Below are 12,868 nucleotides of genomic sequence, written 5' to 3'. Positions count from 1 at the left end.
TGAAACTGTGAGTGACACAAAATGAAGATTATGGTAAATTTTGCAAAAATTGAAAAGATTTGGACCGTTGCTGCAATTTTCCCAAATATTAATGATGAGATAAAACATTACATTGAAACATCTTTGGGAGTTTATTATGTATTATTTATAGTTGATTAAGCTGTTTCTTCACCTAGGTAAATGTTTGAACAATTTTAAAAATATGAAATACTTTTGATTTTCGGTTTGATTTTAAAAAAAAATTAACTAGAGATAATAATTGTTTGAAGTGTTGATATTATAAACTTGAAAAAAATTGAAGCTTGACAAGGATTATGATATTAATAAGTACACATTTATTTTATAAACTGTAATATTGTTAGAAATTGTTGGACGAAAGATACCAAAAAGGTAATTAATCTTTTAGACTATATAAGAATGACAGTTGTTTTTCAAATGTAAGGATTGCTTATTACTGATATATTAGTTACAGTTGCATTTGTCGGGAGAACCTTCTCAAAGTTGAAGTTGACAAAATACTACTTTTAGTCAACAATGACAAAAAAATGTTGAATGAATTGATAATGTTGTCTATCAAAAAGGAAATAGATATTTGTACATCAAATCCTCTACCGAATGTTTTACATCATCTCACAATGTATGGCGAGCCTCGTGTGAATTTAAAAATGCTGACATGTGGTTCCCACCCCTATTTCAAGTAGTAGGTAAAAGATTCGGTAAAAAAACTTGGTATGTGTAGCATTGTTCCTATCAAAAAATAAGTTTTAAAACATATTGATTGTAATAGTATAGTAATTGATTTTCTATCAAAAAATTCTAGAGAAATAAATTTAGCTCTTGTTTGAGTCCCATTTTGGGGAATAGAATGAATTTTTGAATAGTGAATTGATGTGAAATGTGTAATTAAAAAATAAGGAAAAATTTTAGATTTGTGTGTAATATTATTTTATTGAAAATGTGTGGTGAAAATGATGTCAAAATACTGTTGAAAAATACATTTTTACCAAAGAATGAGATCAAACAAGGGCTTAATCTAGACATTTGAAAGTTTTAAATTATTATTATTGTAACTTTTACTAAAACATATTGATTGTAATAGTATAGTAATTGATTTTCTATCAAAAAATTCTAGAGAAATAAATTTAGCTCTTGTTTGAGTCCCATTTTGGGGAATAGAATGAATTTTTGAATAGTGAATTGATGTGAAATGTGTGATTAAAAAATAAGGAAAAATTTTAGATTTGTGTGTAATATTATTTTATTGAAAATGTGTGGTGAAAATGATGTCAAAATACTGTTGAAAAATACATTTTTACCAAAGAATGAGATCAAACAAGGGCTTAATCTAGACATTTGAAAGTTTTAAATTATTATTATTGTAACTTTGAATTTTTTTTTAATCAAAATTATTACTTTGATTATTTTATGTATTTTTACACACATAGGTGTTTCATATTTGAAATTGATTTAAGACCCTCAAAATTTCAAGATCGACCTTGCAAGCAAGTAGAGTACACCTCGACCAATTCATCTGCTAAGTTAAGTACAACTCAATCGTTGGATAGAGCTTGTCTACTTGGAACACACCTTTAAGATAAAGTTAAACGAAAAGAGAATGTAATAATTCTATTAAATTGAACGTTTGAATTATAAAATGTCATCTAACCATGAACTTTATGGCCAATATGCTAGATGTGCGTCTTTTGCCACCCTTTCGAGCTCCAACACTAAATGAAAAGGTTAAAAGGTGGTCAAGAATCTACAAAATCCCATTGAAGAAAGCAAAAGATAAAATTGAAGGCAACATAATGATTGAAGAATTCACTATTATATGCATGGCAAACAAAACTTATTGGATATGGCCCAACAGCGAAAAATAAAGGCAGCATAATGTTTTTTTTTTTTTTTTTTTTTTTCAATTTATTTTTTGGAAGAGAAAAGAAAAAAATAATCCAATAACCGCTATCGGCATTTCATGTAAAAATTGAGAGAGAGAGAGAGATAGATAATAGAAGAAGCAGCAGCAGCAGTTATGTAAGTGGCATACAAGCATTAAGATCGAATTTACGCCTTGTTTGGTCCCCATTTTTTGAAATGAAAATGGGTGGAATTGTGTTTTTTTGAAAAATGAGTGATTGAAAAGAAAGAAAAATTTTCAGTTTATGTATAAGATTATTTTATGAAAAATTGTGTAGTTAAAACTAAAAAAGAGAAAAATAAAATGTAATGTAATGGAGTTCAAACTGCGGCTTAATCCATTTCTAACATTCACGCAAATTATAGATCCCAGAACCAAGAGATCATTTTCACAATCTCATAAATTTCACCTTGCGATTCATTCTTGGAAGAATATGAGTAAATGAGTAAATTACTTCATCAATAATAGTTCTGCTCTTCGAAATTCGAGTATTTAATATGTAAAATCGTTGGGTTCAAATTTAATTATAGAATCAAATGGGTTGCGGTTCCATCGGTTCGGTTCCTGAATTCCATATAATAATTAAATTTTTTAATATTTACAATAATGCTGCATTAATTCAACTAACGATAGATAATAGAAGAAGCAGCAGCAGCAGTTATGTAAGTGGCATACAAGCATTAAGATCGAATTTACGCCTTGTTTGGTCCCCATTTTTTGAAATGAAAATGGATGGAATTGTGTTTTTTTGAAAAATGAGTGATTGAAAAGAAGGAAAAATTTTCAGTTTATGTATAAGATTATTTTATGAAAAATTGTGTAGTTAAAACTAAAAAAGAGAAAAATAAAATGTAATGTAATGGAGGTCAAACTGCGGTTTAATCCATTTCTAACATTCACGCAAATTATAGATCCCAGAACCAAGAGATCATTTTCACAATCTCATAAATTTCACCTTGCGATTCATTCTTCGAAGAATATGAGTAAATGAGTAAATTACTTCATCAATAATAGTTCTGCTCTTCGAAATTCGAGTATTTAATATGTAAAATCGTTGGGTTCAAATTTAATTATAGAATCAAATGGGTTGCAGTTCCATCGGTTCGGTTCCTGAATTCCATATAATAATTAAATTTTTTAATATTTACAATAATGCTGCATTAATTCAACTAACGAGATATTCAATTTTAGCTCTTAAAAAATAACATAGTTCAATCTAGTGATATCCGTTGCACATCTATTTGTTGATTTCTTCATATATTTGACTACTAAAATCCTCTTCTAATAGCAAGCTCATAATAATAAAGGGAGGTGTAGTCAAGCTTTCGATTCAATTTCTCCAGAACAACGGAAACGATACTACGATAGAATGAAAGATTGGGTAATACTTAGATCAATTTGATTAAGTTGGATTTAGACTAAAAATTAGAAATAGGAAATCAAATTTATTTAATTTTTTTTTAAAATAATGCAACTTATTTAATATAAAAAAAAAATTAAAAATTATGGAGATTCAATTATTATTCGATTCTTCATTTAAAACTCATAATTGAACCAAGGCAAGCTCATAATAATAAAGGGAGGTGTAGTCAAGCTTTCGATTCAATTTCTCCAGAACAACGGAAACGATACTACGATAGAATGAAAGATTGGGTAATACTTAGATCAATTTGATTAAGTTGGATTTAGACTAGAAATTAGAAATAGGAAATCAAATTTATTTAATTTTTTTTTTAAAATAATGCAACTTATTTAATATAAAAAAAAAATTAAAAATTATGGAGATTCAATTATTATTCGATTCTTCATTTAAAACTCATAATTGAACCAAACCCTATTGGTTCTTGATTCAAATATCTTATTCGGGTATTTAACTAAAGAAGAATCGCTTGGTTCGGGTTCGATTCAGTTCAGGAGTTTTTTCCAATCCTATGGAAAAGACTCGAGCAAGAAAAAATGTATAATAGCCTCAAGCAAGCAAAATATGAAGATTTATATACAGCAGAATGCTTTGGTCAGTAACCAGCTCTGGAGATGGTAACGTTCCCCGCACTTATATGAGCTCGACTTCTTCATTACTATTTGAAATGATACACGTTTCTAAAACAACTCTACACCCCACAAGGTAAAAGGAAAAAACAATCCAAGGCGAATAAAAACATGAATGAACAAGCCACCTACTTGGAGGAGGAGAAGCGGCAGAAGGGCAAAAGGAAACGTTTTCATCTTTTGCTTCTCTGACACTTGGATCGTTTGTCTGCCCCCGATATTGAACCATCCACTGGCAATGCATCTCTGCATATTCCCTTTGTAGCAAGGGGAAAGGAAATGTAAAACATTAGCACAAGTTTCAGGCTTCATGCTTCTACCTCTTCTGCAACAGTCGTGAGGACTCCCCCTTTGACAAAGGCTGGGTCAAGAAATTTAGCCACGAATGCCCATAACTTATAAACGTCATCGAAGTTGGACAAAAAGCTAAGAGAAGCAGTGACAACCTCAACTCTGACGAACCCACTTTTACCATCATGTCTGCCATTTTCCATTGGCTTGCAAAGGGTCAAATCGTCAAGACTCAAAGAGCCTCGTTGCTGTTTGGAGCTATCCAGAATCCGTATGTGACTGAGGATGCCAACGCCAAGAGAGATACCGTGTGACTCAGCCATTTTCAGAACAACTTCCGGACTAATCAGACCCCGGTTTCGGTCCCTCACATTGAATGCAACAGCTGCACCTCTTTCGTATTTAATTTTCGGGCCATAGATCTGAACAAGTGTTACACTGTCCTTTCCGTTTGAAGCCGGGAATCTTAATTGAATCAATGAAGTTACGAGCCAATTAATCAGGAATCGGAGTCGAGAGGTTGTCTTGTTGAGACCTAACATGTTTATGTGATCAAGATGCTTACAGATTAACTCGGGTTCATTCCTGTCCAACTCTTGTTCATCACCGTATTCCCCATTACTAATGTAGTCCTCATCGTCGAGGTTTGTGACTGATAATTCTCCCAGCTCTGGAGTTTGGTTTAGATGAGCTCTGTGATTGTCTTCTGTGCTAAAGGATACCCTTCTTTCCCTGCTTCCAAGCGGCTCTGTCTCTTCTATGCCAAAAAATCTACCACCAGCCATTCTACTTCTCTCTCTCCTTTCCAACAACCTAAACTCACCTTCTGTTTCTCGTCTTATTGCGTTTTCCTTTGAACAGGGAGTTATCTCAGAAGCTGAACCGTTCATAATGCTTCTATGTTTAGAAGCAGAAGCCAAGTTGTTGGGACCGTATCCTTTTACAGCAGAATTTAGTGATTTGTTATTGGTATCTGGTTCCTCTTCAATTTCTTGAAAATGTCGATACTCTGGAGTTCTATATTCTCTTGAAGCCTGGTTTCTTTCAGTAAAATGTTCTTCTTCAGGAATCTCCTCAAAATGGTCCAACTCTTGAGAAACTGATCGAACAGCTGCATCAAATGATAATACATGGTGGTCATGGTATCCTGAATATAGTTCCTTGTCAAACATCGGGCTACTTGATAGCTTTAATGATTTTGGAGAAATTTGCCTGCGATTTTTTCTGGCAGAAAACCAAACTGGTGGCGATGGAGAGGACACATTGAGTTTGTTTGAATGACCAGCTTTATCAGAACCCAGTGGACTCTGACCTAAATCAATCCACAATGAGTTATCCGACGATTCATCTTCACTAAAGACCGGGCTTTTCATAACCTCCCCAACAGAAATACTCTCAGTTTCCTCAAAAATAGTGCTCGTCCCATCCCTATCAGAACTGTTATCATGCTCCATCTCACTTTCAAATACATCTTTCACCTGTGAAGATGTGAATGCGCCAGAAAAGGCAGGCAACTGAGATCCTGGACGAGTTTCTGACTTAACTTCATTCCCATTGACTTCTTCGTCCTCTACAAACCCTGGAAAATTATCCATTGAATCACTCAAGTACAGAGGAAACACAGGAGTGATTTTCACTATACCTGACCCTGCATGTCCAGACTGATTTTGAAGGCTTGACATCACAGATTTCTTGATTAAAAGACATCCAAATCCTGTCGGGTCATAGCCAAAGACTCTGTAGAATGACGTGATGATGAAATCTGGTCGAAATAAAGATAATCCAAGAGAATCCATGTCCTTTGGGCCCAACGACCCAGCATCAAGTAAAACATGCCAGTTCTTCTGTTGAGCCAGGGCCATCCATTGATACGAGTACTTTGCACCGGTAACTCTTGACTGCACAGGGAACACGAAAAGTCCAACAGCGGAATCTTTCTTTCTCCTCCGTTTGTTCAAAATTTGCTTCCTCAAATCAGTCGAACAGAGCTTGAGAGAAGGCCATTTAAACCAAGCGCTATTAACTTTGGCACCTTTCTCTCTAGCACTTTGAGCCATCCAATTCACAGACTGGCTTTCGTGATCAAACATGGTCAACAACCTTTTGTTTGCTTGAAATGGATACGATTCAGCTAACAGTTTAAAGGCTGAGCCACGACTCACAGTAAATACAAGGCCATACTCATTCTCAGGGATATTCAAATAGTCCATTATTCTCATCTTTATATCATGTTCAATGGTGCCTTTCTCAGCACCCCCATATAGAGCGTGATTTCCCAAATTTGCAGTAATCTCAGACAAGCTAAATGTGGACGATTCCCAATAGTGAACAGTTTGTAGCAATGAAAACAATCCAAATCCACAGTAGTCGAGACATACCTTTGAATTGGGACCAGAGAGATGCGAATACTCATCTGCCCTCAGTTGATCAATCCTCTCAGAAGACTGATACTTAGGGTACATCTTGAGGAACTTCAAGAATGCCTCACCAAGCTCGGGAATGGAGTCCCCAGAACCGAATGTAAGCTCAGCCGCAAGAGCAGTGGCTCTAAGAAACTCTGCCTGTGCATTTAGTCGAGCAAGTGATCGTGATCGGCCCAAACCCTCATCTTGATCGACCATGGAATCAGAAGCCATCTTTTGGGATTTAACAAGAGACCCATATTCAGATGCTTCCTCGAGAGCCTCCTTGAGCTTATGCTCTCGCAATTTCTGCAGAATTAAAGGGTTTCTCTTGATTTCTTCTGTTGAATGATCAGAATCATCTTTTCTTCTGCTCTTTTTGTCCAAGACTAGAGAAGCACAGTGAGATAATGGCTTCCAAAGTGAGATATGCATCAAAAAACCTTTTTTTCCCTTCTACAGCAAAATCAATCTGATAAGAGTGTGAGAGATGTTCAGAAAGAATAATCAATCAAAGCGGTTGGTTTTTACGTTTAGCCCATCTAACACGAAACCGCAGAAAAGGGGACTCGATTCAAACCCCAATCTCCAAAAGCAAAAGGAATTAAAAGCTATAAAATACAAAGGCTTCCACCAGAATAAACCTTTGCTTTCAAAAATCAAAACTCGATATCATAAGGAGGGAAAGGGCCAGTCATTTGCCTTAAGCTAACAGTCAAACACTGTTTGAAATTGAGCTGAAAAGAACTCTAAATAATATAAATTTATTAAAATTGGACCAGGTCAAGAAAGCCCCATAGTTGACCTTTCTTGAAGATTAGATGATGACAACAGATAAGGAATAAAAGGGTAAATTATACCCACAGGTTTTTGGAATTGAAGTGTGAAATCCAATAAATTTAGGATTTCACTTCAAAGTGTCAAGAATAATTGCAAATCAAGAAAATAAAACCGAACAAGAATAGACTATTTCCAAAGATTCAATCTTTAGCATAAATTTATGCAAAACCCAACAAGGCGAAATCAAGAAAAAGCACAAGTACACAATAGGCAGATCCCGAAGAATTGAATGTGGAAGAGAACTACTTGGACACATCAAAATGACAACAAAACTGTTTGAAGAAATGTCTCAAAGGTCTCGAGCTGAGTATATATCAGTCTAAGAATACCCCTACTCTTTTCTTCAAACACCTGATAGGGGATATGAACTTCATTTTCTCTCTCTCTTTTCTGCAAGCCAATCAAAGAGAGAACCACCACAATAAATGCACATTTACTCAGTTGTGAATCCAGAAACATTACACTCATTGATTACGGTTACCCCACCTCTCCCTCTCTTTCTCTTCTCTCTCATGCCAGTGGGTTACTGTGAAATTACTAGTTGTTGTATTTGTATAGCACACATAAACAATTAGCGAGAAAATGACAATTGACTTAATTAATAAATATTTGAATTACATTAATTGGACCCACCATTGCCCAACCCTTTGTTCCTGCATTAATGGTTCAAAGTCAAATAATTAGCTTACTTGTAAAGTTGCTCCCTTTCGGAAAGTCCAACTATTTTGCCTCCTTTTCTTATGTACAAATTGATCGTTTGTTTAGCCAAACAAGAATTAAGAAACACGGTTCGAATAAACGCATCCATACGAGTAAGAGTGTTAGCAAAGGGTAATACAGTGCATTACGAATATGACGAGTTCAACATCCATGATGCTTCTTTCAAATAAATAAATTGTTAAGAATAAAAAAAAAAAGAGTGAAGAAAATAATTAAATATTGTTCATTTAGTGTGAGTTTTGGTGTAATGATTGGATATGACTTTTAATTTGGTGCAAGATTTGAAGTAAAATGGTGCAAAATTTACTTTAAATCTTGGTACAGGGTTGAAGACGACCTTAATGCACAATTATTAAGAGATACGATCTCATCTACTCATATACGCGTTGGCCAAATTATGTATAGTCTGAAGAGGTTTCAAAACTTTTAAGATAATCTTATTATACTTTAGATAATTATGTGTTTATAAGATTAATTACACATTATCCAATTGAAATTAACCAAAAAAAAGGTCATTGATGCTCTAAACCTTTGTGTACTGATAATTTATTGGTTATATATTTGATTAATTTACTATGCTAACGAATTTAAATTAGTAAATTCAGATATAGAAGTTCTACTAAATAGTTAGAAATTTGTGTATTGGCTTTTTTTTTTTTTATTATACTTTAGATAATTATGTGTTTATAAGATTAATTACACATTATCCAATTGAAATTAACCAAAAAAAAGGTCATTGATGCTCTAAACCTTTGTGTACTGATAATTTATTGGTTATATATTTGATTAATTTACTATGCTAACGAATTTAAATTAGTAAATTCAGATATAGAAGTTCTACTAAATAGTTAGAAATTTGTGTATTGGCTTTTTTTTTTTTTTTTTTACCGGATGAAAATGAAATGTGTATTCTATATTTTTTAGTAATTACATAATTCCAATGGTTTAAATACGATAATTCAAAATCCAGGAATGAAGTTTCATCTATTCACAAATCAAGTATCAATATAATACAAATCCTAACCATAAATCATTTTTCTTCTCTATCATCTCTACCTCTCTCCGTTCTCTCTCTTCTACATCGGCGACGAAGGAGCTGCACCGATCGACTGAGAACTCGACGATGGAGCTTCGACACCGACTGATTTTTGCAGTTCGTCAACATAACGTCACTACAATTTGGGGGGTTTTTTTTCTTTCTCTTTCCGACCTAAGAAGGTTGTGGTGATCATTGATATGAGCGGTGGTATTGTGTAGTGGTGATGGCGACGACTATTTGAGGATTGTTTGACTGATCTGGTGGTTGTGGTCATAGGAAGACGTGGTGGCTCTATGCACAACATTGCTGAACATCATCTTTACACACCAATAATTGTTGGTGGATGTGGTGGTGTAGTACAGAGGGCAATGGTGATGGTGGTCGATTTTGCTGTTGTTGGCGGTGGTTATGGTAGATTTCATCGGTAGTGTGGTGCAGGTGGCGATCCTCAATTTTTTTGTTGTTAATGGTTGTGGTGGTGTGGTACAGGTGACGATTGTGTAGTGGTGGTCAATTTTTTGTTGGTGATGTTGGGGCAGGGCGGGGTGGTGTGTCGATTTGGAGGTGGTGGGTGGTTGTTGGAGCAAGATGCAATGGTGCTGTATATGATGGTGCTACTGCTGGCAGTGTTGGTGAGGTAATGGTGGTGGCGATGTGGATCTGGCAACAATTTTTATGTGGTGATGCAGGTAGAGGTGTTGACGGTGGTGAAGACAGTTGACTATGGTGATGGTGATGGTGATGGCGGTGGTGCGATGGTGGTAGTGTTGTGGTGCTACAAAGAAATGAGAGTGAGGTTGGTCGCAAGTGGCAGTGGCAATTGTGTTGGTGGTGGTGGATAAACTGTGACCTTAAAACATGTTAACTTATGATTAAAATATAATTTGTAACCAACAAATTTGAAAATTTGCAATTGATACATAAACTGTGATATGTAATTTTTTTTATTTGTGACCAATGAAATGAATTGTGATCTGTAAAATTTTTTATTTGTGATTTCGAAATAATCTATGACAGATAAAATTTTGATTTGTAACTTTGAAATAATTTGTGACCAATTAATTTGATAATAAATGACCAGTAAAAAAGTTGTGACCTATAATTATATATATGTGACCATTAATTGTATAAATATGACATTATTAAATTTAATTAATAAATATTTTTAATTAATTAGTTAATACCTAGGTTTTGCATATTAAAACATACCACCTCAAAATTGAATTTGTGATACTTAACCCTTTACTTTTGAATTTTTCCCTATTTTTTATCTTCTTAGAAAATTATGATATTTTAATATAGTGCTTGTTTAATTAGCTCTTCTTAGCACTTGAGGATTTCAATTTGTTCTTCATATCATAAACTCTTTCGCTTTTATTTTTTATTTTTATTTTTATTTTTTTTCCAAAGTTTTTCTTGCTAGTTGCTTTGCTTCCTTACTCAACGTGATAACTAGTTGACATCTATCTAACCGTCGCTTCTTCATTCCTGGCTGGAAATGTCAATTCATCAATTATTTTCTACCATTTTTAATGTCGAACAATTCATTCATATAAAGCCTTCTCTACTCTGAAAAAATGTTGCTTTGTGACGCTTAACATTACCTTTTTACGTTGAATATATCGATATTGTTCCATGGCTACAATTTATTTTCGAGTGCCCGCGGGACATTCCATGCTATATCACAAAATTGATTATGCATTTCATTAAAGTTTATCCCTTAACACCTTTAAAATGAGAAAAATCATCAGTGATGAAAAAGATAGCTAATATTTAAGAAAATAAATATATACATTAAACTTCAATTATTTAACGAGTTCGTCTCTATAAGATTTAAAATAAAAACAGTACACATTCAATTGAATTTCTCGATTAATTTCTCTATCCTTCTTATTATATAAATTTTATGCAATCCTACATTAGCAATTTTCAATGTTTTATGGTCGTTGTTAGGCTTTTGTCCTTTGGCTTTGGACTAGACGAGGATAAAGATTATTACTATTAAATAAAACAAAAAGGAAGAAGTTAAAATTAAATACTTTAGGATCCTGAGCGAAGTTGTGAGCTGATTCTTCCACTTGCATATAATTGATTTATTTAATAAATATTTGGTCAACCAATGTATGAATTTCCATGAGCGTGTGAGATGTCCCAAGATTTTGTTTGTCCTTTCGTAGTTTTCTTTCTGTGTTTTTATGTTTAAAAAATTCATAAATGTCACTTTCATCCCCCAATTTACATAATAATTATTGATAAGTGGCACTATTTTAGAAGGTTGGTAGAGTATTTATTAACTGGAATATAGAATTTAATATCTCCTTCCCTTTGCTATCCCTCACGAGTCATTACTCATAAGAACTTATTTTGGATTTATGAGGAATAGGAATTTAATACTAGACTATACTACCAAGAGGATTTGACGTTAGCTGGGTCGGAAATCAACGTCTGCAATAGCGATGTCTTCTATTAATATTTAATTAAAAGTTATTAAAAAAATTTCAATCTATATGTAAATAAGATAAGATTCAATGTTTGATTTATTTATTCTCTTGAAAATAAATGCATGTGCTCTATAATATGTTGACTGGATAGCAAAATGCTCCAAAAATGTTTTACACAAAGTTTGACAATATAAAATTGAGTCTATGTTGCGTAATGCTAGACATGGATAACAACAAGATGTTTAAAACGTCGAAATAAAATAGATTTAATGATTCAAACATGAAAGCATTTAGAATTGCAGGCAATTCTTCCAGAGTGATATCCACAAGTGGAAAATTCTATTAAGGTTTTGCCCATGACCTAATCACTCCATTCTTCAAACAAAAATATTTATTAAACCAAGCAAATTTTTTTTTACCACTTCTACCAAGTGCAATAAATAAAAATAAAAAAATAAATAAAAATAAATAAAAACTCGGTATTTGACAATAGCAATTATATATCTGATATGGCACTATAGCAGACTATTTAAAACTCAACACATCCCCACATCGTAACAGTTATATATGAGCATTATATCAGAACGTAAATCAATAAGTAGAATAACAAGTCCCGAACATGGACATAAAACATAATGAGATCAAAGGAGTACATTTTGTCGTTGAGATGGAATGGAGCTAGTCTCCAAGACAAACACTGTGGAAGGATCCATTGCAGTTTGCATTTTCACACTTATAATAATTCTTGCTCCCACTCTGTATACCAATTTCATCATCTAATGTCAAAAATCACCAAGTTAAATATAAGGGAGACAGAAAAATTGTCCTCAAACATTTTTGGCGGCTTTCGACTACAATTGTAATTTCAGATGTAGTTCCCTCGCTGGGTGCTGGCTCTGTCATTGCTACCAAGGTTGGAGAAATAACTATGGATGATAATATCCTCGTTAATATATTATAATTCTTGATTTATCCTTTAATTTATATTGTAATATTATTTAATCATAGTTTCTCCAATTAAAGGCATAAAATAGATTTTTTTAGAATAGATTTTGTGAATGATTTTTTTATTTTTATTTTTCTTTTCTTTTACATTTTTTTTTTTGAGAATTTATAAGTAAAAAGTAAGGAAATATTATCAATTCGATTCACTAAAGTTAATTAATCT

At 33.3% G+C, this 12,868-nt stretch overlaps 1 protein-coding gene across 1 annotated transcript; it reads right to left on the bottom strand.

The window, feature by feature from the left end:
• Window positions 1-3,890: 3,890 nt before the first annotated feature.
• Window positions 3,891-8,032, bottom strand: LOC111409177. The gene has a single exon (XM_023039160.1). It carries the CDS (start codon window positions 7,093-7,095, stop codon window positions 4,276-4,278), a length of 2,820 nt encoding a protein of 939 aa, XP_022894928.1. The 5' UTR covers window positions 7,096-8,032; the 3' UTR covers window positions 3,891-4,275.
• Window positions 8,033-12,868: the final 4,836 nt, after the last annotated feature.

Source organism: Olea europaea, chromosome 14 (genome assembly GCF_002742605.1).
Source record: "Olea europaea var. sylvestris chromosome 14, O_europaea_v1, whole genome shotgun sequence".
Taxonomy (NCBI): Eukaryota; Viridiplantae; Streptophyta; class Magnoliopsida; order Lamiales; family Oleaceae; genus Olea; species Olea europaea.
Note: the sequence above shows the minus strand (reverse complement) of the source record. Positions and strands in the feature narration are given on the sequence as shown.

Bases quoted from the DNA above. Each gene is read 5' to 3' on its own strand.
- LOC111409177 (XM_023039160.1), bottom strand. From the start codon at position 7,095: ATGCATATCTCACTTTGGAAGCCATTATCTCACTGTGCTTCTCTAGTC.